General features: G+C 38.9%; 1 protein-coding gene across 3 annotated transcripts in view; it reads left to right on the forward strand.

Moving 5' to 3' along the window:
- SEMA5A (semaphorin 5A) overlaps positions 1-27,586 on the forward strand; it is a 274,990-nt gene that overhangs the window by 59,326 nt on the left and 188,078 nt on the right. For all 3 annotated transcript variants that reach the window (XM_017824133.1, XM_017824131.1, XM_017824132.1), the window contains one exon: positions 14,651-14,696. In XM_017824133.1, the coding sequence (XP_017679622.1) occupies positions 14,651-14,696 (46 nt within the window). The remainder of the gene's footprint in view (positions 1-14,650; positions 14,697-27,586) is intronic.

Consider the following 27,586-nt stretch of genomic DNA (forward strand, 5'->3'; position numbering starts at 1 on the left):
GCGACCCGGAGTGGGCAAACAGGGACATGGCTCGCCAGTGAGGGCATTTTGCATGGCAGTTCGCACAGGCAGGGTAACCAAGAAGGGCACAACCACTCTCCTGGCTCTTGGTAGGTTGTGTGGTAGATGTGTGTGTTTTTGTTTGGTGGCTGTGTTTTTTTGGTTTTTCATTTTTTGTTTGTTTTTTTTTCTTCTCTCTCAAACTCAACTAGCTCCAGCAATGGTTTCCAAACGATCAAAAGCCATTGCTGCTGCTGCCAGCAGCAGTATTCTAACACAGACAGAACCCCCCAAGAAGGATGCAGCTGTCCAGGTCACTGGCTATAGGGCATGTCTGAGCCTGATGTTAGTACCAGAGGACAGTGCAAAAGACACCTGCATACGGTGCAGTCAGGTGAATGATTTGCTCTATTTAGTGACAGAGCTTAAGGAAGAAGAAGAGAGGCTAAGGAGTATTAGGGAAAGTGGAAGGGAAATACACTGGTGGAGTCATATCCTTTTGACCCCAAAAGAAGTTCAGCAGAAGTTGGAGAAGCCCTGCCTCTCTTGCCATCAGGCAGATGGAACAGACCAAGTAGATGGGGGGGAATGGAAACACATCAAGGAGGTAAAAGAATCCCCTTCCTACCCCCATCACCTCCCCAGGTGCTGTTAAAGAATGAGGCCCTGGACCTAGAGTGTCAGGCAGATGACACTCAAGAAGAAGATCTGTCTGGAGGGTCTCTCAGTTGCACCCCATCTATTAGATGGATCACAACTGCAGCTATTAAGAAAAAATGAAGGGTAGTTGTAGTTGGTGATTCCCTTCTGAGTGGAAGTGAGGGCCCTGTATGCCAACCAGACCCATCCCACAGGGAAATCTGCTTGCCTTCCTGGGGCTGGGCTGAGGGATATTAGCAGGACACTCCCCAAGATAATTCATCACTCTGATTATTACCCACTGTTGGTAGTACAGGTTGGCAGTGATGAGATCAATAAAAGAGGTACCAGGGCAGTTAAAAAGGACTTTAAGGCTTTGGATCGATTAGTTGATGGGACAGGAGCACAGGTGGTGTTTGCCTCAATTCGTGCGGTAGCAGAGTTGAATGAGGGGAGTAGAAAAACCCATTTTATGAATAGGTGGCTAAAGGATTGGTGCCACCAACAGAATTTTGGTTTTTTTGATCGTGGGGCAAAATATGGTACTACACCTACTAGAGTCAGATGGGCTTCATCTACCTAGCAAGGGCAAAAGAACCCTAGCTTATAAGTTGTCAGAGCTGGTCAAGAGGGCTTTAAACTAGGTTTGAAGGGAGAAGAGGTTGAAACCAGACTCTCCTGAGAAGAGCCTAAGTGTGGAAAGCCAGGGTTAGGAGTGATAGTAGCAGCCCAGCTGAAGTGCATGTGCACTAATGTGTGCAGTTTGGGAAACCAGCAAGAGAGATGGAAGGCACTGTGCAGCAGGAAAGCTATGACATAGTCGCCATCACAGAAATGTGACAGGATGACTCACATGACTGGAATGCTTCAATGGATGGCTACAAGCTCTTCAGAAGAGATAGGTGAGGTAGGAGAGGTGGAGGGATGGTTCTATATGTTAGAGAGCCTCTTAATTCTGTAGAACTCGAGGTCAGTGACGATGAGGTTGAGTGCATATGGGTTAGAATCAGGGGGAAGGCCAACAAGGCCGACATCCTGGTGGGAGTCTGTTACAGACCACCCAACCAAGATGAAGAGGGTGATGAATTATTCTACAAGCAGCTGGCGGAGGTTTCAAAATCACCAGCCCTTGTTCTTGTGGGTGACTAACCTGCCGGATGTCTGCTGGAAACTCAACACGAAGGAGAAGAGTCAGTCTAGGAGATTCTTAGAGTGTATGGAGGATAATTTCCTGTTGCAGCTGATAAATGAACCTACCAAAGCTGGGACCCCATTAGACCTGATGTTCACAAACCGAGAAGGGCTGGTGGGAGATGTGGTGATCAGAAGCTATCTGGGGTAGTGACCACAAAATGATAGAGTTTTCAATACTCAGTGAAGTAAGGAAGGGCATCAACAAAACCTCTACCCTGAACTTCTGGAAGGCAGACTACGGCCTGTTCAGAAGGCTAGTTCAGAGAGTATCTTGGGAAACAGCCCTTAAAAACAAACGGGTCTTGGAAGGATAGACATACTTCAAGAAAGAAATCTTGAAGGCGCAGGAGCAGGCTGTGCCTATGCGCCGAAAGGCGAGATGGTGGGGAAGATGACCAGCCTGGCTGAACATGGAGATTTTGCAGGAAATTAGGGAAAAAAAGAGAGTCTATCACCTTTGGAAAAAAGGGCAGGCACATGAAGTGTTTAGGAATGTTCTTAGGTCATGTAGAAAGAAAATTAAAGAGGCAAAAGCACAATTTGAACTTAATCTAGCCCCTTCTGTTAAGGACAACAAAAAGTATTTTTATAAATACATTGATAGCAAAAGGAAGGGCAAGGACATGGAGAGGAACATAGTTACCAAAGACAAGGATAAGGCTGAGATACTTAACACCTTCTATGCCTCAGTTTTCAACAAGAAGACAGGTTGTCGTCAGGACAGCTGGCTTCCTGGGTTGGTAGACAGTGACAGGGAGCCAAATAACCCCCCTGTTATCCAGGAGGAAGAAATTAGTGACTTGCTGAGCCACTTGAATCCTCACAAGTCTATGGGACCAGATGGGATCCATCCCAGTGTAACGAGGGAACTGGCAAAAGACCTTGCTAAGCCACTCCCTATCATTTCTCAGCAGTCCTGGCCCACCGGGGAGGTCCCAGATGATTGGAAGCTGGCTAATGTGACACCCATCCACAAGAAGGGCAGGAAGGAAGACCCAGGAAACTACAGACCTGTTAGCCTGACCCCGGTGCCTGATGAGGTTATGGAACAGATCATCCTCGGTGCAATCACATGACACCTACAGGATGGACAAGGGATCAGACCCAGCCAGCATGAGTTTAGGAAGGGCAGGTCCTGTCTGACCAACCTGATCTCCTTTTATGATCAGGTGACCGACCCACCTGGTGGATGAGGGGAAGGCTGTGGATGTGGTCTATCTGGACTTCAGCAAAGACTTTGACACCATCTCCCACACCATACTCCTGAAAAAGCTGGCAGCCCACGGCTTGGACAGGGGCACTCTGTGCTGGGTTAGGAACTGGCTGGAGGGCCGGGCCCAGTGAGTGGTGGTGAATGGTGCTGCATCCAGTTGGTGGCTGGTCACTAGTGGTGTCCCCCAGGGATCAGTGTTGGGCCCAGTTCTGTTTAATATCTTTATTGATGATCTAGATGAGGGGATTGAGTGTACCATCAGCAAATTTGCAGATGACATCAAGTTGCAGGGGAGTGTCAATCTGCTGGAGAGTAGGAGGGCTCTGCAGAGGGACCTGGACAGGCTGGATTAATGGGCTGAATCCAGTGATATGATGTTTAACAAGGCCAAGTGCCGGGTCCTGCACTTTGGCCACAACAACCCCATGCAGCACTGCAGGCTGGGGACAGAATGGCTGGAAAGCAACCAGGCAGAGAGAGACCTGGGGGTTCTAATCAACAGGAAGCTGAACATGAGCCAGCAGTGTGCCCAGGTGCCCAAGAAGGCCAATGGTATCCTGGCCTGTGTCAGGAATAGCGTGGCCAGCAGGACCAGGGCAGTGATTTTGCCTCTGTACTCGGCACTGGTTAGGCAGCACCTTGAGTATTGTGTCCAGTTCTGGGCCCCTCAGTTCAGGAAGGACACTGAAGTGCTGGAGAGTGTCCAAAGAAGTGCAATGAGGCTGATGGAGGAACTGGAGCACAGGGCCTATGAGGAGCGGCTGAGAGAGCTGGGGTTGTTTAGCCTGGAGAAGAAGAGGCTCAGGGGAGACCTTATCACTCTCTACATCTCCCTGAAAGGAGGTTGGAGCGAGGTGGAGGTCAGTCTCTTCTCCCAGGCAACCAGCAGTAGGACGAGAGGACACAGTCTTAAGCTGTGCCAGGGGAGGTTTAGGGTAGACATTAGAAAGAAATTCTTACAGAGAGAGTGATCAGACATTGGAATGGGCTGCTCAGGGAGGTGGTGGAGTCACCATCCTTGGAAGTATTTAAGAAGAGACTGGATGTGCACTTAGTCCCATGGTCTAGTTTACAGGGTGGTGTTGGGACTCAATGGTCTCAAAGGTCTTTTCCAACATGGTTGATTCTGTGATTCTGTGTGATTCTGTGATCCTATGATGCCTCAGAGGGTGTCTCCTGGAGTGACAGAGAACTTTTGATCTCGTTGCACAAGATTCTTGAAAGACTTTAAACCATAGTAGTGTGTATTATTCTGTTTATATATGCTTAAAAAAAATTAACTGAAACTCGTTAGAAGTGTAGGAAAGGACTGCTGGAAGGCAAATGAAGAGGATTGGTGGAATTGTAGTGCAGGATAACAAGGACTGAGTGTGTGTGCAGTACCTGCCCATAAATCCGTCAGCAGGTACATCTAAGGAAGGAAACAGCAGTATGAGCTATACAGTAGTGTTGGCAGACAACCAAATCAGTTTAAGTTGGTCATGGTAATTTAGTCAGGAAACAATGACTTTTGTTACATTTTGCCGGGGCAAGCAAAATAAGAACAGAAATATTTTGAGATAGAGATCAAAAGGGACATTATTCCATAATATTTTACTAAAGTAGGCAATAACTGGGAAAGTAATTACTAGTCTTATACTGTGAAGATTAGTCTTGCCTGTCCAGTTTGGGAAACAAAGGTGGTCTTCTGATGTTGTGGCCATTCTGTAGTTGCTGTGCAAAAATAGATTGTTAACAATTGTATCTGCTCCTCTTTCCCCACCCCCAGCTTCCGAGGGTCGTCTTTCAGTCCTTGTGAGATGGTTATTGCTGGTTGATAATTTTATTTTTTTATGCAAAACATCCAGTTCTCCTATAGGTCTTGAGCTGGTTTTGGAGTTTTGAAGCCTTGTTTTGGTTTCTTTACACCATCTGCAGTAATCTATGAATGGTACCATTCCAACACTAGTAGGTAGGTATGGCCAGTCTTCGCGAATGAAGATTTGGGAAAGGTCATTACCCTTCAAGCCTGCACAGTGGATTTTTTAGGTGAGACACAGCGTGCGCTGAACTGAGCCCACCCTTTAATCCTGAGGTTCATCTACTGGGGCCGAGCGAAGCTCGGACGGTGGCAGCGAGGTCCTCCGGACGTAGGTTTGTTTAGAGTGACCTTCTCTTAGATGGATGGCCTTACAGGGCTGACGAGCTCCATCTGCCCGGAGGAGTTCCCTGACTGGGAATCGAACCTGGGCCGCGGCGGTGAGAGCGTCACATCCTAACCACTAGACCACCAGGGGGCCCCACACTAGTACCTTCAAGTTAATCATCCAATCCATGTTCCCATGAACCTGTATCTTTAAATTTGCCACAGGCATTGTTCTTAATATTGCATATGACCTGGCAGATAAAAATAAATGAGTTGTACAGTGATCTGAAACCTTCTCGGGAATTCATTTGTTTTCTTAAAAAAACCTAACCCACATGGTAGGGCAGAATTTACTTTTATAATTAAGTGGCATCAATGAAGGATTACTCTCAGGGCATTAGCTCCTCAGTAAGCTCAAGGAAGTGAGAGACTGCTTATTTATCTTATCCTGATAAATCCTAATAAAATATTCAGATGAATGTTTCTCTGTGTGTTACTTAGTGGACTAACTTAGCATGTAAACAAATATTATAATGATTTCTGTATTTTGAAATACCAGTAAGCATAGAGATTCATAGATTTCCCCAATAACAACCTTGCCTTCTTTTGCTGTGTGAAAGTGCTTTGTCATATGTTTCTTTGGAAAGGTCAATTGAAAGGGGAATAGACCAGATTAGAGGAAGGATACAACAACGTCTGAATTTCTCAGGCAAATTGTGCATTGCCTTTTTTTCTCCTTCTTCCTTGGCAATACACTTAACACAGAGCAGCTCTAGTTTTTATAAATGAGAAATTGCTAAAAGTGTTCCAGCCATTTTGGTAAAAAGAGAATCAACTAGAAGCATGTCTCAAACCCAGTAGGTTAGGGAAAAATGTTGAAATTCAAAGTAATAAGTTACATTTTCCTTTCAATCTGTTCTTATTTCCTTAATGGTTTTATTCAAACCATGAAAGAAGAATTATGTCTATTTTTAAAGGGAAAAGGAAGTTATCCTCTTTTCCCAAGCCTCTTATGTTTGAAATTATGAAGTGGTAGCAGCCTAGCTTGAGTTCATTCTTGAGATGTGGTAATTTTTAATTTTTTTTAATTTTAAGTTGGGCTAGTTCAGCTATGCTTTTAAATGATATAGTTACTATCAGAAATAGGTCTCAAAGCTATTCAACTTTCTTTTTAATTGGCTAATATATATTTAGACATATATGACATTATTTTTTTGTACAGAGCATCCTAATAATGGTGGCTCTCTCCTGTGTATTCTCCTGCAAGTTAATTAAACTTGCTTTTTAGGATTATGACTTGCTTTGAGGTGGCTTATTGCCTCAGTCACTCCTTATCTCGCTGATGAAGGACTGTAACAGTATGCCTGCTCACTTAATTAGATGTGTGTTTGGGAACGTTAATTTGAACCATTACCACTTCTTTCCATAATAACAGAAAAGCAAATTAAAGGATTCATTAAGAGTGGCTCAAGAATCTCTAATAAAGGAATAAATAACTGTACAGGTTTGTTTCTTGCCGTTGTCTGTTCCCAGCAGGAAAGTATGAGACCTTCTTGTTAATGAGATGCTCTGAGGACTACATACTGGGAGAACATACAGGCACTGCAAAGTAATACTATATTCTTTGAACATCCATCTGGGTTTCATTGCTCGTTAAACACTCGGTTCAGGGTAATCAGTGTCTGTCCTTCCACTGATTGAACTGGACTAATCTAATCTAATCTAAAGTATGGTTTAATGTTAAATCTATGAGAAATTATCATCCTACCTCTGCAGAAAGAGAAAGGTCTTTCTCCTCCTACTGCTTCTCTTTTCTATCTTGCTAACAGGTACCTGAATATTTTTAAAAGCTCATGCTTTTTACCTCTCCTGCTCATGTCTGGTTCCACTATGCAATTTTCTCCTCCTTTGCACCAACACTGGTAATAGTCTGGTTGCAGAGTAGCACTAGTCAGTTCATTAAGTCCACAAAAATCACTTGTTTTCTTGTGCTGATTTAATGTCTTGGCATTTTAATTAGAGTAGCTAACATGATGCATCATCAGAGAAGCCCTGGAGTTGACTCAGGGTAAGATGAAAAGAGAAATGGCAGTGGTAAATGGAACTTCTTTGGCAGAGAACACTGCTATTTCAGTGTAAGCTGCCTTTAGAAATTGTGGGCCCCCTGGTGGTCTAGTGGTTAGGATGCAGCACTCTCACCGCTGCGGCCCAGGTTCGATTCCCAGTCAGGGAACCCCTCCGGGCAGATGGAGCTCGTCAGCCCTGTAAGGCCATCCATCTAAGAGAAGGTCACTCTAAACAAACCTACGTCCGGAGGACCTCGCTGCCACCGTCCGAGCTTCGCTCGGCCCTGGCGGATGAACCTCAGGATTAAAGAGTGGGCTCAGTTCAGCGCACGCTGTGTCTCACCTAAAAAATCCACTGTGCAGGCTCGAAGGGTAATGACCTTTCCCAAATCTTCATTCGCAAAGACTGACCATACGTGTCTTTAGAAATTATATCAGAAGAGTGGTATTCTGAAGGTACCTGTATTTAATTCAAGTCATGACTTAATATATGCACACTTGATGTGTGCTGGAAGTAGTACATGTCCTGCCGCAGAATGTGGCAAGTTATATCTACTGTTGGTTCCGTGTTTGACCACGTTCTTATTTCAGTTAGCTGCTCCTTTCTTTCTCAATGAGTGTTAGTCCAAACACAGCGTTTCTGCCCTACACTTCCAGCAGTTTGCTCCTTGCTGAACTTGGATGCGTGTGTGTGCCTTTACAGCACTGAAATGCAGGGCAGGGAGCTACCAGCTGGCCAGAGGCTGACAGATATGATATACAAGTCCTAGAGAGGTATCACATAGAGCTGCAGTCAGTTCTGTGAAGGACTCTCAACTGCTTCTGAAACTCTGTTGCCTTGCATTAGTTACTTACAGTGCCCTTATGGATTAATTTGAGTCACTACACTCATGTTGTGAGAGGATTGATCAGATGCTAAGTAGGTGTGTAGGTCTCAGTCCTCATTCCAAGTGTGCAATCAGAAAATTTAACAGTGCAATGATGCACACTGAGCACGACCTTCACCTCTCAAAGTTTGATGGGAGCAAGATTGCGTTTTATATAGAGATTTGTTAACATCATGTGCTTCCCTTGGTATGAATCCTGCTTTTGTACGTCATGTACAGTGAGCCATTTGGGCCATTTGGGCCATCAAGCTTAGATTCTCCTTCCTTTAGTACCTTTAGCATTAATGTGATCACTTACAAAATTTTTTGATAATTTTATTGTTGCAATTTATTTTCTTAATAAAATAAGAAAAATTAAAAAGAATCCAAATGTTTGCTACATTAGACTTTTAACTTTCTCCCCCAACCTTTCTCCCACAAAAAACCCCAAACAGTTCAAGAAAACTGTATGTGCTGAACTTGGTTACTGTAGGAGAAGAGACTACAAAAAGTTTAAACTGTCTAAAATTTCTGGTTTTAAGCCCATTTCCATTTTTTTGGAGGAGATATAACAGCTGCATTTGAATTTAATTTCAAATAATCTTGAAAATAAACAGATTAATATATTGAACAATGAAATGGTAACAACACCACATAGAATTTGCATGGCTCTTAATATGAGTGGATATTGTGTAGTATATGCAATATCTTCCAGAATGTAAAAACTGGAGGCGTGTACTTTGACATATGTGTGGTAGCAATAAAATAATATTACTGATTTGGTTAGCCAAAGTTATGAAGTACAGGATTAAGATTTTGGTTGAGGTGATATTTCAGGATAAAGTTGAATCTAAAGACATCTTACTAAATAAATAGCTGAATAATCTCCTGGATTCATCTATACTAAAGCATAATATTTAGAAAAATCCTTGATCTGCATGCATTGGAGGCAGACAGGTGGCAAATATTCCAAGGCCATTGTCAGCTGGGGAACTTGAGTGCTGTATGTGAGAAGCCGGGGCCAACAGGAGATGTTAATGCATATTTGAGATGACATGGCACGATGGGACTTCAGGAAGAGGGTGAGCTCCAGAGCTTCAGGAGCCACTGGTGCCTTTCTGCTTTTTCTGGATATGCCCAGGGCAAGAAATACATAGAAATGATGCCTGGCTGTTGTTGAAAATCTGTGTGGGAGTCCTATGTTCTAGGATCTCCAGTCATTGCTGAGGTTGAGTGAGGAGGCACAGAGAAGTGAATGTAGTAAGATTTGGTAATCCTGAGGAGCAAACATCAGAGAAGGAAATCAGATTTTAGAATGGATTAATTTAATGGTTAATGGGATTCTTTCCTAATAGACTACAGTAGTGTTTTTCTTATTCTGTTTGATCAACTCGTTGTCTCACTGATCAGCCTGTGATCACCTGAGTCTTCCCTTTGCCCTTTTAAATGTTACTAAAACATGGATCATCTTCATTCCTCAACAACACCTGTAATTCTAGAAATTATTTAAAAAGAGCAATAAGGAAAAAAAATCACTTCTCCATAATTTTTAAATTGAATTATCATGACCTACTAGTCTGAAAATATTTAAATCTGTGCATATGCTGTTTTCACAGCTTTAACGTTTACCAGTAAGACGCTCATTTCATTATTCTGATTTGCTGAGGCTTTCATTTCCTGCAAAGTGCAGACAAAATATTACTTTTGACTATTCTTCTTTTTATTATTGTAAATTGACCGTTTTCATAAATGGTTCAACTAGACCACTTTGATTAGGTTTCTCTTATTTCCAGTGTTTCATCGCTGGATTTTTCAGGTATTTTTCCTATGGTTTCTTAATATAACCAAATGAATTTTCTACATCATATTTTTTAATTTATATTGATTATCTCCTTTTGTCCTATTCTTAAATTTTTTTTTTAAATTTTATTTCCAATTGCTGATTTTACTACACTGCAGAATTAGAATTGGCTGCTACACAGAACTTCACCATCTTAATTGTGGAATTGTGACTTTTTACTTAATGGTTGATTCTTCCACAGCTCATACTTTTCATTTTCACTTGTAATATTTTTCCTTCCAACAAATTAAATAAAATTTTCTTCTTTCAGGTGAAATAGTTTCTTGAAAGAAGTGAAGAGAAAGGAATCTCTTACTGGTTTATTTTCAGGAGATTTGTCAGCATGTCTGGTCTTACCTTGAGTTTCTGAGTTTGTTGCAACCGCTATTTTTTGATTCAGACTTCCAATTGCAGATGCATGTGGGGGCTGAGGATGGGTTTTGGAGGTTTTTATGCTATGTTATGGCATATATTTTGCCATCTTTTTTTTCAAAAGCTTCGTCCTGAATCCATGTTTTCCTGAACTGTATGTGCCATCTTAATGTTCTTCTAATTCATGTCTGTGTTTAATGCAAGAGTATTTATTATTGTTCCATTCAGCTTTTATAACTTGCAATTTCACAGAGAAAAGGGTAAAATGCTGGATTTAACAACCATTACTAACCTGATATACTTTTGAATCTTTATGGGTTTTCAGTTGTTTTTTGACACAGACTTGTTTAGGAACGTAAAGAAGATTAGTTTTGTACTTTTATCTGTAGTCACACTGCAATAAATTAAAATATATTGTCATCAAGGACGTGACTGGAGCACGCTTTTTGTGTGTTTTCATTCAGTTCCCACTGATATCAGTGGAAGTCTTTGCCCTTGGATTTGAACAGGCTCATGACTAACAGGTTTTAGTAATCATAGTTGAGCTAGAAAAGTTGTTCAGTGCCATGAATGTAAAGCAAAATGCTTATTGCCTGCTAGATCTCTGAAGGAGTACAGGATACTGCTTTTTCTCAGTGTTAGTTGTGTTTTCTTCTCATTAAGTGTCCTTCTGTTTGCAGATTTATGTAACATATTTGCTTTCCTCATTCATTAAGCACCAAATGAAAACAAATTTGCCAATTATCACCACTGTCAAATCACTTTAATTCCAGCATGCAAAGTTGTATTTGTCTTGCTTATTATTACCATATTTGGAAATGAGACAGGCCTGTGTGCTAAGAAGTCTGTATCTGTGTTTCAAAAATGTAATTTCATTCTTATTTCGCATCCTTTGTTGCCTTCAAGCATAAATGCACTAGAATAAAGCTGACCAGAGGTCGAAAAATGGTGGTCCAGGGCATAATCTCAATAACACATTGCAAAAGTGTTGTCACCTATGTCACCGTAACAGCTCTGCAGATGTAATGAAAATTGGCACTGACTTTTTCTTTGCACTGACAGATATATTAATTCTACATTTCCATTGTGCTTTTTTACTGGCATGCCTTTTTTTTTTTCTTATTTTTTTCTCATATGTGCCCTATCTGAATGAGTGAATGAGTTCTCGCATGTTAGAGATGCACGTCTTAGAATGTTCAACTGTTGTATTTGTGGAGCTAAGTGTAGTCCTGCAAGTTTTACTGAAATGGGCCCATCTAGGTAGGAAGAGCCCTGATTGCTCTCGGAGTGCTAGTTTGCCACTTATCCTAGCATTATTTGTGTAGTCACAGCCAATCTGTGCTGTCCATTTGCCCAGTTTATGTTGCTAAGGTGTAATGTTGTACTGTCTCTTGCACATTGCTATTCCATTTTCTTTCTGTTGGTTTTATGAAGCTGAAAATAATATTTTAATTGGTTATTGGCAGCCACAGGAAGTTGAAAAATGTCAACTAATTAGCTCAGTCTCTTGACTCACTCACATGAAAATATACATTTTAGTCTCACTAACACAGGGTGAATTTTTCTAATATCACACTGAATATATTAATATGTAGAAGTGTTGTGCTCTACTGAATAGGGTACAAATCTCATTTTTCAAGAAAAAAACAAGGGAAATGTTGAATCTCTGTTTTTTTTCAGGCTGACAGTATGTTTATGCATTTATTAGTTTAGAATTTTTACATTTTGGGACAATAGATTACTTTTTAATAGGCTGAAATGATGTCAGAATGAAAGACCATAAAAAGACATTAATAATTTGATAATCTGTCCTAAAAAGGCCTCATCACAGATAAATCTTCAGTAGATATCTGAAGATAAAGTACACATACAGATGGAAATGACACTACATGAAGTACTGACCCTAAACTTAAAAGTGTGAGCCACACTGTCTGCTCATATATTCTGCAACAGCGACTGCATTTGTAGGGTGAGATGGGGCATTTCTGTGCCACTCTTGTAAGTCTGATACACTGGGTTAAGAAAACAGTTTATACCTGCTGGGGATGCAGTTTGGTTTCTCTGGAAGAAAAAAAGTTTTCTTTCTGTAGGTGAAAAAAAATATTTGCAACAGCAATGAAGTAGGTTTCTATGATATCTGGAGTGAAAGTAGTACAGTGACAATTGATGGAAATGTATATATACTGAGATGAGGAGCACACTAAGTATTTATGTTCCCTGCTGAATAATTCTGAGCAAGACATTTTGCAGAAGTTATTTTTTTGTCCTTACAGAGAGGGTGGAGATGTGTTAGAAATGCATTGCTTCCTGGTGTTTTGGTGAAAGTCTTTCAAGTCCACTTGCATGTAGCTTGTTGGTGAAGCTTTGTGTAAACACTGTTCTGCAATGTACTGTTTTCTTTGTTTACCCAGTTCAGGTCTCACTCAAACCCAAGTATTTTAGTTATTTCTTTGTGGTGATTTACCTGTGCTAATAATAAATATTCTGTCTTTATTTTACTTTATCATGAATTCTTGCCCTTATTAGGCCGACTCCTGTATTTTTAGTAACCCTCTTTAGCAATACTCCTAGGAAAAACTAGTGACCCGATTCCTGTACAGCCACAATTTAAGTAGACCATAGAAGTACCAGAGTTGATAAATAAATACACATAGCTGTTTCCCAAAGTCCATAAATTAAATTTGCCATGACATTGATTGTGTTTCTGAGTAAGACACAATTTGGTTTTGTTCCTTTCTGCTTCCCTACTGTCTCATTTAAAAGAAATTAAGAGGGATGTAAACTGCAGGTCCTGACCATCTGTGCCCATTAACAATACCTCATACCTCTTTGGAAAGAATTTTTATCTCAAAATGTGGCCTAATTTTAATTTTGATTACACTTCTACTACTCGCATGGAGGTAATATTGCAGATAATCTGTGAATATTGCAAATATTTAAAGTTTAAATTTACTCATCTCTTTATCATGTGTTTTTTGTTACTTTCAGTGAATCTGTTAAAATCTTATAAATTGATGTTACAGATATTTTATGACTAAATTAAAATTGAAGTAATTTATATTATTATTTAAAAATTATTTAATCTCTAAGACATAATCACTCTGTAGTGGCATTGGAAAATCAAAATTGATTTAAATAAGGTAAAAATTAGGCAGACGAGGACTGAAGAATGTTATTTCTGTGAAAATGTAGGAAAAAAAACAATAATGAAAAGAAGAAGTGTGAGAAGAAACTAAGAAAGAAACAAAAAAAATGGTGCAGGAGGGATATGGACATGGAACATAGAAAAGCCGTATTCAGACCTAGCAAAAAAGACAATCTATGCTAGGGAAGGATGTGCTGAAATCAGCTGAAAGATGGTGTGATATTTGCTCATTTTTTTGAGGGTCGCGGGCTGACACCATGAGGGCTACCAATGCACTTGGTTTATCAGAACATGGGTAACAAGACAGCTGCTTTAACTCGATAGACACAATGTATTAGAAGGAGTTGTGATAGCATGCACCTATTGCACCAGTATGGACTGGAGGAAGTAGTTTTGGTCAGTGGGGCACCCTCACCTTTCTGAGTCTACCAACCCCATCCTTTCCCCAGGTTTCAAGCAGTGCCTTTGTGTAATGTCTTGCGGTTTGCCTGAACTCTTCCCAAGTTCTGTAGCTGCAGTGATATTGCTGTTTAGAAAAAGTGGAGTGAGAAATATTTTTGCAATAAACACACAGGCTTTTGAAAATGCTTGGTTGGTTTGTGTGTAGTTCCTGCTGTCCGTGGGGAAAAAAAATCTCAGGTTTCAAAGAAATTAAATCATGTATGACAGGACTTCATTCAGAATTGTATAAGCTCTGAGGCTTCTATAGGTAGTCCATCATACTGGGATCCTTTGCTTCAAACTTTACATATATGTGGCTGAGCTAATTGCATCTCTTTGTGGAGAGAAATGGACAGCTTTAACCTACCTGTCCTCTTATTCTCATGTAGATATCTGACCCTGGTGAAATGAATCTGCCAAAGCACAGAGTATTTCTTCACATTGATTCTAAAGGAAGACTGGAGCAATGAATCAGATGTACATTCATGCAGTATAAATATCTACATTATTCACATTCAGCCAGTTCTTCAAACCGAAAATCTGTTTTAGAAATTAACTTAATCCTTAGCCCAAAGGGCTATACATTAAGACAGTCCCTGAAAGAATTTGAAGCCCTGAATACCTGTTACTTTTTAATTTTTTTCCTGTCTTTTACATGCATTAATTTTGCTTTTATTTAAACACTAGCAACACTTTTTTAAGCAACACTAGTAACAATTAATTTTTATCTACTATTTTTTTAACCCCAGAAACTACCTCTTCAGATTGAACCTTGAGGATCTCTCTCTAATACAGGTATGTTTTATTTATTTCCTTAGTTTCTCTGGATGATGTAGGTAAGCAGATGTTTTAAAGCAGATAATCAAGATATTCATAAGCTTCATGACTACACATAAATATGCATCTGTTTTTGTCCTTTTTGAGGCCTCTTATTATATAAGTCATATTATCCATTTTAATTCTGGATTAGCCTTTGTCCCAGGCAATACAGACCTAGTGTTATTCTGCTGTGATTGCTTTAGAGTGGATTTTCATAGTCTTTTCATTAATGCAATTTAAAATTAACTACATTTAGATTCAGTACTGTCCCTTTCAATTCATAAAGTAATACTATATAGTTGAACACATAAAAGTAAAATGCATTCAGGTAAGGCCATCCTTGTGATTTGTAGAACATTTTGTGTATGATTTAATTAAGTTTACAGACTTTATCTACCTTCCTAAACTACTAGAAACAAGATCTGAAGTTAGCTTATATTTAACCAAAATTGCAGTATTAATAAATATTCAATTTTTTTTGCTAATATTTAAGGCTGTGACACACCAAGCACTTTTAATATACAGAATTCGGGCTGTCTACTTTCACCTTCTGTGCCATGCTCAATATCCTGGCAAATAATTTAAGTCCTAAAGATTCTCGTTGCGAGACTGCATTCAGAGGTCTCTGATGATGCCATTATAGTTTATCCTGCTAATTCATAGATTGAAGTTCACGGCTTTTCTCTGTTAGAATATGTATCGATAGGCTAAATTCACTAATTAGGAAGAAATCTGGAGATTACAGAGATTTATAATTGTGCTGAGTAACTCAACCAGACATCCCCTCACCCCAATCAGCAAAACAATACAAAATGAGCACAGAAATCATACTGTGAAGTTATACTGGGTTACTAGGTTTTAGTCTTATGAATGTTAAGAAGCCTTTAAACAGTCTTCTCAAGCTGACTTTTGGTAAAGTTTCTTATTCCATCTTCAGTGTTGTAGCACCACTGATTTGTCTCTATATCTTCAAACGTTTTTCCACAAACCTTTAGAGTACTTGTGTTTCTAAATCAAAATGAAAGTGTGAATTTTTTTCTTTCACCAGCATATCTTTACTATCCATACACTTAATCTTCAAGTTTTTTTCCCTAATTTTCAAGCCTGTCATTATGACTCCTTCATATTTTTCCTTCACAGATTTTTTCTTCCTCTTCTTTCCCTCTGCTTCCCTTCTGGTTCTGTTAGAGTGCCCTAGAACAGCCAGTATTCAAAAGATGTATTTCCTTGGGTGTGCGAGTTCTGGCAGCTCCAAATCAGCTGTGAGGGGGCTGAAGCCTTTGTTTTGATTTTTAAGTTGTATTGTTTAGGACTTCCAAACTAACTAAACGACATATTTAGGTTGTTTTGTAGTCTGGTATTATGGTTGAAAAGATAGGGGAAAAAAGTGAGAAACAAAGCAGAAGTTATATGAAATCCTTGCAAAACAGAATGATGGAATTTCAGAGGAGAAATAAAGCAGATCATGGTTTAACTCAATATTCTATGTGCTAGTTAATATTTGTTTGCTGAGGGACTGAATGCTTTGACACTTTATGTATGGACAGAAGAAATTTGCTTTTAGCATTTTTTTTCTTCACACAGTTTTTGTTGTAATGATAATGCAAAAAAAACCTAATTCTTCTGCTTATGTTGCTTACTTTGATTTTTTTGCATGAACCAGCCTTTGTAAAAACATGCAGATGTTTTACAAGCTAATAAACCATGCTTTCACATCTGGAAGAAAAGTTGCATGGTGAAGTGCTAGCTGTAAGAAGCTTTCAGTGTTGCTCAATAACAAGACAAAAAGGCTAGAAACAAGACAACCTATACATCTGTTGTTTAAGTATCTTAGAAAATTGCTCAAGGTCTGTCTTTGTTATTGTGTGTTGGAAGTGGGAGAAAAATTACTGACTTTTCCTCCTGCATGGCAAATACTCTCAGCATGAAAGCAAATTGGAACAATTTGCATCCTCCTTTTCTACAGTTTTCAATCAGACTTCTATAACTGTTTATTTTCTTTAATTGATGCATTTTGGTTTTTTTTTGTTTTGTTGTTTTTTGGTTTTGGTTTTTTTTTGTGTGTGTGTTTTTTTGTTTTGTTTTGGTTTGGTTTTTTAGTTTGATTCATCAGTTGAATCTTTCTCATTGTACCTTTCTGTTTGGAAAAAAAAGGGAATGCCTCAAACTTTTGACCATTGATGCACTTCAGTTATTTTTGTCTAAGCAAGTTTCCTCGTCTGTCATGCCTAAATGTCTCTTAGAATATGTTGTTAGTTTTTGCACATGCTGCCAGTGTGAAGACAATAGGCTTCTTGTTACATGTAACAAACTGGAACAGTAATAATCTCATAGCAAAAAAATCTTTGCAAAATTTTGTTTACAAATTTCTATGTATTTTTGAAAATCAAGACATTTTATAAATAAAGTATTATTTTGGAATATTATCAGATTTTTTTTAATAGGAAAGCTCTCTAAAGAGGCATAAATTTAAATAATGATTTCTTGTTTGCAAACTTTTGCAAAAATTACTTTGGGCTGAAGTATGTGTAAGTCCTATTTTTTACGAGTGTATGCCTGGAAAATAGTTTGGAAACTCAAGATAACCTTCCTTTAAAAATATAAATAAACTAAGAAAAAAAGTCCACCAAAACTAAAACCAGGCAGCCATTTGAAATGCAAGTTATCACAAAAGAAATGCAGAACAGAGATTCATGTATTGAAAGGGTGCAGTTTCAGTTTAGTGAAAGTTAATCCCTTGTAAAAGTGAGGGTTAGAGTGCTACTAGACTGCATGAGACAGGATGTGCATTTAAACGTGAGCTGGGGACATGCACTGAGATACCATTGCCCATTGTGAGTACATCAAAATTGTCATCCTTCATGTCATGGTTCTGTGCTCTGTACTTTATAGGAAGAGCATGTTGTTTGAGTAAGCAGGTTTCATATGATAATATCTTTAGCAAACCAGTATTTGATGTATCTCAGCAATTTTCTTTGTGTAGCAAAAAAAGGAGGGTACAGCAAGTGAAAGCCTTTTAAGCTCTTAACGGAGAAGCCTAAGAGTCAAATTGTTCAAAGCTGACTGTTGGAACAATGCATGCATAATGATTATGGATTAGGAAAGAAGCACTCATTGGGCTGTGGTTGTTGAAGGGCAAATATTTTATCACTAGCTACAGCAATAGTAGGCTTACAGACATAGAAGGCCTGACTCTGCATGGATTTGTTTTGTGAGCTTTGCTTTGTTATCACTCACCTCAAGCAACAGTAGAATGATCCATAAAAATGTTGGCCAAGATGAAAGCTGTATTTCCTGAAAACTTTGTTGTTTTTCTTGAAATATAAAAGCAGAAATCTAAATAGTAGTGTTTAAATGAATACATTTTTTTTCAAAAATATTTTTTAAAAAAGATGATGTCTAGCAAAGGTCAGCATTAATAGTGGGCTTTTGACATCATGTGGAGGATGTCTGTCACAAGTGTCTGTTTTAACCTTTTTTTTTTTTTCCAAGTTTTTTGGAAAGAGAGCTTCTAAATTCAAACATTTGTTTGTGTCTACCTGCATGACAAGTTTGCTAATGTGTCTGTAAAGAGTGAAAAGCTATACTTCCTTTATAGGCCTTTATAAGTCTTTATGCCACAATTGCCATAAACATTTTTACAAGCCAGCATGCATAAACTTTTCATAAACCTGATAGAACATATGCATCTTTTATTCTTCCATAAGATGAACTTCTTTACAAACTGAGGTGGTTAAGGCATTTACACGGCACATGCTTGAGTTTGCTCATAAAATTTTCCAAAGACAACTGAGGTGACTAAGTTGCAAAGTGACCAAAAGATGATAGTTTGCAGATGCAAAATTCTGATTTCGAGCTAGGAATGAGCAAAATGTGCAGAGGTATTTGAAATGTTGTCTTAGTCTGAGTTGGTGTTGAAAGCACAGTTTCAAAAAGAAAAAGAAAAAAATAGCAAAGGGCAGCACATCTGCATATCACAATGACACCTCTATACAGTACTTCCTCTTGTTGATACTTTTATGGTGGTAGACTGTTGGATTTGATTGTATAGCAAGTGCACAGATAATTAAATTAGCCAATTGGAAATTTAAAGAAGAGTTAGAAATATTTGTGAAGCCAGAGCTAGTTCTTTGTGGCAGTTATAGATGGACTTGTTGATGTTTTAAGTGCATTCCAGTACTTTTTTTGTGATACCCTTAGTATTTGCATTATGATGTTTTCTGCTTGCAAAACAATAGTTTCTGACCAAACTTGTAACTTGGTTTAAGCCAGAAAAGGATGAATTTGGCTAGCAGTGCTTAATTTCACGTATGTCTAATCTTTACCCAAATGACCTTGTTTGCATGCAGCTGAAAGCTAGATAAAACATGTTAGATCCTCAAGCTAGACAAAATATGTTAGATAACACAAACCCTGATATTCATTTTGTGGTGTATTTGTGCAGAGATCAATTACCAGCAGACAGTGCTCCATTTCTGATTAAAAAAAATTGCTACTGAAAGAGCTGGTGTCACAGATTCACCTATATATTAATCAGAAGATGACTACTGTTCTATAAAAATATTTGGTCATATTTGACCAAGTACTGATCCACTCTGCATTATGAGTGTTCTTTCCATGCATAGGATTTTTCCATCCCCAGAGATGTAGTTACATATATTGGCTAATTGTTTGAGAGTTTTTTCTGATGTGTGATGTTCTAGGTTCATATGCAGACCGCCCATTAAAAAACTGCATAAGAGGGCATGTGAGGCAGCCAATTTGCTGTATGACTCCTCTTTTGCTCATTTCTGCTTGTTACTCATTTACACTTGGCTTCTCTAAAATTGTAAGGTTTTAGTCTCCAGAAATTGTAATTTCCTACCCTTCAGTATAGCTGAAATTTTTCATGTAAATTTAGAAAGAGTCTAACTGAAGAAAAAGAATACTGGCAAATTGGCAGGGCTTTGCTGCTTCTTTGGCTTATTGGTATGTGTTAGTATTTTGAGAGATGGGAGAAAAGAGAAGAAAAAGAAAGGCAGGCAGAGATGGAATTTTTCATTTGCTGTGTCTTTCATTGTTTTGTGCTGGTATTGAAGTACATGTGCAAGTGCATTTCTAGACAAATTAATCCATTTAGCCAAGAAGCCTACCTTTTTTTGTTCTGTTTTTTCTTTCTTAACTCTTGTTGTTAGGCTGCATTTCTTGTGTGTTTACAGTAGTTTTCTGTTCTGATTTCACAGTAAAGGAGAAAAATGGGTACTAAAATTTTCAATTCCACTGGAGTAAAGCTCCTCTTTTCTTTAGATGTTAAACATTTGTGTTTTGTTTTTAAGATAAAGGGGAAGCCTGGATCACCTGAATATCTAATATGAGTGCACTAGTTGTCACGTGAAATAGAGATGATACCAAAAGCATGCATGTACATTGTACAGCAGATGTTCGTGAAACAACTGATCTGAATTTTATAGTGGTATAATTTAGTCCTTTGGGATATTTTTTCCTGGTATGTATGGTGGTCAACCAGACTGCATTATATTCACAAAAGGTCATCGTGGAAATGTCTTCTTCTAAGAAGGTGACACCCATGTCTCCATTTCCCCAAAGACGTTGTACTGATATTGTTGCAGAACAGGAATTGCCAATTAGCATTTGTTTCAAAAGAAATCAGGCTGCTGCTTTCCAAATGTCTGGACTGTATAGGACCGTGGCGTATTTCAGCTAATTCTGGATAAAAGCAGTATTCTGTGATAACAGGGTGATATTTATGGAGGGATATGGGCTCTCTTTGAGAACCAGCCTCTTTCAACGTAGTGAAAAAGTGCAGGAATGTTAGCACATTGCACAAAAAGAAAGTAGAAAATACTAATATAGAGACTGAAAGCAGATTGTCTTAATTCCTATATTGTCTTGCCCAGGTGGAGAGTCTGTCACAAGCAGCTGCTGATAGAGACTTTCAGCTCTTTGGCACCTAAAAGCTGCAGTGCTGAGCAATTTAGAAAAGAGATGGAATATACATTATGCTTTGGAAAAGATTATATCTGTAATACAGTATCTGCAAACAAGTTTATTGATTTTTGCTTATAGATGCTGATATGGAACTTCATTGTCTGTTTTGGCCTGTAACAACTAATTAAGAGTTCAACCACACTTCGTGTGCCATGTATATTCAAATAGCAGGCTTAAAGACAGGTCTTCTGAGTCACAGGGAGAATTGTGTTTTCCAGTACTGCAGTTCTGCTAGGCTAGGTGGGACGGAGCATAGAATGTTTTGGCTAATTCTACCATACAGGAGATGAGTTCAGCTTACACCTGTGTGTTAGGGGTCAACAGTACCTAGCATAAAGGCTGTAGTATCCTCAGAAGTTGCTTGTTGAAATTAAAAAAACCTCAACAAACAAACAAAGCAAAACATAAAATTAAAAAGCCCAACCAATAGAAAATGGTAGAGAAGCCTCTTGTCCCCTTGCCACAGGGCAGAAAAATTTAAGATACACATCTTGACCCTAAGCTCTAAGGAGCTTTTGACGTAGTGCTGTTAAAGGATGCACCCAACTGCTGAACTATGGGAAGAACTGGCTGTTTCCATAAGGCAAAAGTTCTGCTCTCTTCACTCCTAAGGAAGAGGTAGAAAAAATTTCAAGGTTAGGAGACTAGTTTTTTGCTAGTGAAATTAAGGATTTTTAAACATTCAAAGAAACAAAATAGCCTACTCTCCTAAATGATTCAGGGCACAAAGAAAGGGTCTGTGCTGCTTCCAGGATTTTACTTGCCTGGTCAACATTATTCTGTCCAGTGCAAGAGGTGAATTGTTGCTCCTAAATGTTTGATAGAGTCACTTCTTAGTCAAAGAATAGAAAGCTAGTCCTGTTCTGAATTGAGAATAGAAGACTAAAGTTGTTTTGAGTTTTTCTCTGATAGGCTTATCCAATATTTTGGGACAGCTTTTGCCTTCATTTTGCCTATCCTTATTTTTCTATTGCCTTTTCCTGTTAGTTCTTTTCTGCTTTGGCATATATTGTTTTACCCATCCCAGATGGTACCACAATATGATGTTTCTGCTGTCATATCTGGGAGACATAAATCATGTCAAACTATGGAAATCAATCAATTTATTAAATTTGAACACTAAATGTCCTTTGAAATATCTGGATTTAGACATGTATATGAGAGTTTTGTATGAAATTTTTGGTTCAGCTGTTATTTTGGATTTATTTATTATTGGACTGGCAAACTGAAAACATGATTTATTTAAGTAATATACTGACATAATTAACAATGTTATTTCTCTTAATTGCTTTCTGGTTAAGACTATGGCCTTTAGAGGGCAATTTGCTCTACTGAGCATTTGGGAATTGCACATGATCTGTGGAGGTCTGAGTCCAAACACCTCTTGAACTCTGTCAGGCTTGGTGCTGTGACTGCTTCCCTGGGGAGCTTGTTCTAGTACCCATCCACCTGCTGGGTGAAGAACCTCCTTCTAATATCCAACCTAAACCTCCCCTGACACAACTTCATACCATTCCCTTGAGTTCTGTCACTGGTCACGAGGGAGAAGAGATCAGTGCCTTCCCCCATTCTTCCCCTCATGAGAAAGTTCTAGACTGCAATGAGGTCTCCCCTCAGTCTCCTCTTCTCCAGGCTGAACAGACCAAGTGCCCTCAGCCGCTCCTCACACAGCTTCCCCTCAAGGCCCTTCACCATCTGTGTTGCCCTCCTTTGGACACTCTCTAATGGCTTAATATCTTTCTTATATTGTGGTGCCCAAAACTGCACACAATATTCCAGGTGAGGCCGCCCCAGTGTAGAGCAGAGCAGGACAATCCCCTCCCTCAACCGGCTGGCGATGCTTTGCCTGATGCCCCCCAGCACATGGTTGGCCCTCCTGGCTGCCAGGGCACTGCTGACTCATGTTCAACTTGCCATCGACCAGGACACCCAGGTCCCTTTCCGTGTCACTGCTTTCCAACATCTCATTCCCCAGTCTCTATGAACATTTGGGGTTGCCCCATCCCAGATGCAGAATCTGGCACTTACCTGATTTCTCAGTCCTGTAATTTGTCAAGGTCTCTCTGCAGGGCCTCCCTGCAGGGACTCCTTGGGAATCAACAGCTCCTCCCAGTTTTGTGTCATCTACAAACTTGGTTAGTGTCCCTTCCAGTGCTGTATCCAAATAATTTATGGAGATGTTGAAGAGCACAAGGCCCAGGATGGAGCCCTCCAGAACCCCACTAGTGATGGATTGCCAGTCTGATGTTCCCTCATTCGCTATTACCGTCTGTGCTTGACCTGTGAGCCAATTGCTCACCCATCTCATGATGTGTTTATCCAACTGTGGACTGGACATTTTGTCCAGAAGAATCCTCTGAGAGACAGTATCGAGTGCTTTGCTGAAATCCAAAAAGATGACATCAACTGGCTTCCCTTGATCAGCTAGGTGTGTTAGCTTGTCATAAAAGGAAATTAGGTTTGATAAGCAGGACTTTTCACTCATGAAGCCATGCTGGCTGTGACCAATGACTGCATTGTCTTTCAGGTGTTTTTCAATATCTCCCAGAATACTCTTCGTCATTGCTTTACCAGGCATAGAAGTGAGACTGACAGGCCTGTAGTTTCCAGGTTCCTCCTTCTTGCCCTTCTTGAAAAATCAGGACAACTTTTGCCAGTTTCCAATCAACTAGGACCTCTCTGGATTCCCCAGGCTGCTCAAAAATCATCAAGAGAGGTTTTGCGATGACATCAGCCAGCTCTTTGAGGATACTGGGATGAATCCCATCAGGCTCCTTAGATTTGTAGGGATTCAGCTGGAGCAGCAGATCCAGCACAATTTCAGGGCTGACAGAGTTATCATTCTCACAGTCATGGTCCTCCAGCTCAGGGCACTGAGACCCCCTTGGTCTGTCATGCATGTTGAAGACAGAGGCAAAGAAAGCGTTTAAACATCTCTGCCTTGTCTCTGTCCCTGTTTGTGAGGGGACCATCCTCATCCTGTAACAGACTAGGGTCTGTACTTAGGCCTGCTCATGTATCTTGAGATATTTATGATATTTTATCTTGATATAAGTAATGACAACAATATAATTCAAAGAAAACAAGTGAATTAAAGAAAAAGAGTTTTACTAGAAGTTAATATTTATGCCTGCAGTTATGTGTCTGTTCAATTCTGAAAATTACCTCCTTGATGAAAACCTATTAGTCTTTTTCCCAGGGTACGGCTACCACTGTAGTAATCAGAAATAGCCACAAAATTGTTTGTGTTTTGGTTTAGGTATAAAATTGTCTGATTCGGTTAGGTTTATTAAAGATCAAATGAAAGACCTGAGAAAATCTCAGAATTCCATGTTTATGTGGGTACCCAGGATAAAACAATGTTATGGTAATCAATTCTAGGAAAAACCAGTAACTGGGTCAGAAATAAAACAAATTTCTGTTAATTATTAATTAAATAACAACTTCATTGTGGCATTGACCATTTTTTGTGGTATGTGATTCATACTTAATCATGTGATTAATACTTAGTTTCTAAATGAAAACTAAGGTGAGCATGAGTTTTCAGAATTTTGAAATCACCTTGGAGAAAATTTGATTAATTAGCGAATATTTCTGGGATTGGGTCAGATATTAAGTTGAATCTCTCCTTTCCACTGTTTTAAAAAAATATACAAATTTATGCTCTTATATTTTTTTGACTTTATAAACATTTAAATTAAGCATTTTAAATTAAATACAGTGGCTGGTATTTGCACTTCACACTGGTTTCTGTTAATTGCATTTAAATATGAATGACAGAATGCATTCATTCTGAAGCCACAGTGGAAAAAGCAGAAGCTGCCCAATATTTGTACATACCGTTGCTTTTAGAATATCTATCTGTGAGAATCCTGCTTATAAGGGTTATAGCCTGTAAGCTCCAAGTTTTTGCCTAGATATTTTGACAATTCTGGGCAGCGATTCTGTGCCTCCTTACGCTCATCTCAGGGAGCTGAAAAGATGAAAGGTCAAACTGTTCCTTACTTTTTTCCCACTTTGTTACTATTAGAAGAAAATGAGATCTAATGGTTCTTTTTGTTACACATAAGAATTTTGTGTACTGTTTTGTCTGAATATCTGGGCAATAAAAACACTTGAATTAAGTTTTATACTGTCAAGCACACACAAAACCTTTTGCAGTGGCTTTTTTTTTTACTTTAATTAGGCTAGGATTAATTAATGAAGCTTTTATAATATGTCAGGACAGGACTGAAGAAACAATAATTCTGTACGTTCATTGAAGATTAAAAATATGTCATCATGTATTTATAAAGACTTCTCTAGGCATGATTCCACAGTCTTTCCTCACACATCTGTCAGTAATGTTACTTGTAGAATATTGTGCTACTCAGCATGAGAAAATAAAGCTGAATGAGTTGTACTCAACAAAACTCTGCATATGCATTAACAAATAAAAGCTGAGTGGACAATTTGACATGCTAATATGTATGTAGACAAAATTCTCCATAAGCTGGCTTTTTTTTTCTCTTTTTTTTTACATAATACGATCCATACTGAAGAACAGATGGTTCAGCAAAGGCATCAGAAGACCTGCATGGATGCACAATGAGTTTTCAACTAAACTTATGCAAAAAAGGAAGTATTCTAGGGGTGGAAGCAGGGACAGGTGACCCAGGAGGAATATAGAAACTGCTGTCCAAGCAGATTGGGTTGGGATGAGGAAATCCAAGGCACACATGTAGTTGAATCCTGTGAGGGATGGGAAGAGCAACAAGAACATTATTTTAAAAGAAACAAGTCAGATAAGAACCAGCTACTGTCATGTTTCTCTTGAAATAGTATTCAGATTGTTAGACTCTAGCTTTTCAGTAAAGGAGGCTGAGAAGTAAAGTTGAAACTTGGGAACTGGTGCATGAAAAATCATGTCCAAATAATCTACAAAATCAGGCTTGCTACATAGACCAAAAATATTACTTCACTAAAATTTTTAGTTTCATTGATTTTTTCTGCTACATGGCCAGCTATGACATACAAAAGGAAGAATTGTTTTTATTTTAAATTGGAGAGGAAGAAAAAATGTCAAATCATTCTTATTTCTATAAAATTATATATAAAATATAAGAAATTATTCATTGTATGAATGCATTTTAATGTAAGAGACATTAAAGTTAGGGAATAAGGAACGATAAATCTAGCCAGGTGAATGTTGAAGAAATATTTGTGTTTCCAACACCAAAGTTGCCAAAACTTCATTAACATCTGTGATGAAATAACAGGTAGCATGATGAAAAGCTGGTTTCTACAAGTTATATTCTCTCTGGGACTTGCAAGTTGTAGGGAAGAACAGCTAGACAGGATGGAACACAGGTAAAGAATATATTACTGTGAATGAATCTGATCAAACTGAAGGACTGTAAATGCATTTGAGAGTTGATGCAATGTACAAAGCTCATGCACAATGCAGTGCTATGGAAAGCCTGTCTCTGCTAATCACCCTTGTGAATTGGGAAAGAAAATACATCCTTTAGCCTGAGAAACCAGTCATGCTAGGAAAATGCATCTTTCAGATGGAGTCAGGAAGTTCACAGGAAGGAAAGTTTGATGTTTACTGTAAGAAGTAAGTAAAAATGTATTATTTGTTTTTCTTCTGGGAAAAAAAGTAATATTTATCAGACTTTTTCAGAACAGTGAGTATATGGGCAGTGCAGAACATAACAGAAAGCTTCTTGAAGTCCTTGCTGGGAAAACCAGCCATGTATAAATTCCCTGCTGATTCTAAGTAGCCAGCTGAAGGAAAAGTACCAGAAAACTGGAGGTAACCTTTTGAAAAAAAATGCACAGATTGAATCTGGTTTGTATAGGAAATCAGAGCCAAATAGATGAAAGGGCTTTAGTCAGCGTAGCCCAGGAAATGGAGTCCCATAAGATAAAGTCTGAGGAGAAAAGAGGATTAAAGCCAGTAATTTCTTCAAGAACATCTGGTCTGGCTGAACACATTGCACAACAAGCAGCCCTTTAAAAATGACCACAAAATGGTCACAAAATCAGAGTATCTCTGGAAACCAGCTAACAAGAAAAGCTTGAGAGAACAAAATCCACCTGATGACCATGCCAGAGAAGACTCATAGAGTTCTGGAGCAAGTTGGAGACAGTGCAGATATATGATGAGCAGACTTAAGGAAAAAGGTTAATGCTGTGTTTACCAGGCTGATATGCTTAATTTTCAGCCAATATTGTTACAGAACAGGTGATTGAGACTCTCCAGAAGCACATCTATATGAAGATCTCAAAATGACTGTGGATCCTGGATGTAGTCATTCAAGTTTCTTGGCTGAATCATAGTCTGCTGAGAGTTGAGTAAGGCCCAGGGACTATCTGAAGTTACTCACAACCTCTTAAATCTGCATTCAGGGTACTCTGCATTTGGGATTACACAGCGCAATGCAATTACTCTGATACCTGTGACTGACCTCTTAAATGATACAAGACTGATGCAGGCAGTGAAATGGAGTGCTTAAATAAAAATACCTTTCATGCCAAAGGTAGAAAAGGGAAAACTGAAAAAAAGAGCACCTAAATCAAATGATTCCCAAATTGCTCCTCCTGTAGGAAAACCACTGTTAATTTTCTTATGTACTTAGTACAGCTAATAAGCCTACATGCTCTTCTTATGCAGGGCAGGGTGTAAAACACAAATATCAAATCCCATTTTTAGAAGTGTTAAATCTGCTGGAATGAAACCCAATTTTGGGCCACCACAACCCCAAAGCAAAATGTAGCTAGAATAAAATTAAGACAGTTTAATTGGAAGATTGCATTGTATCAATCTCATTCCCAAAAATGAACTTGATTCTGGGATAAAACAGTATAGAGATCTCGGGAGATAAAAACCTTCC

This window comes from Lepidothrix coronata, unplaced genomic scaffold (genome assembly GCF_001604755.1).
Source record: "Lepidothrix coronata isolate B3197 unplaced genomic scaffold, Lepidothrix_coronata-1.0 Scaffold109, whole genome shotgun sequence".
NCBI lineage: Eukaryota > Metazoa > Chordata > Aves > Passeriformes > Pipridae > Lepidothrix > Lepidothrix coronata.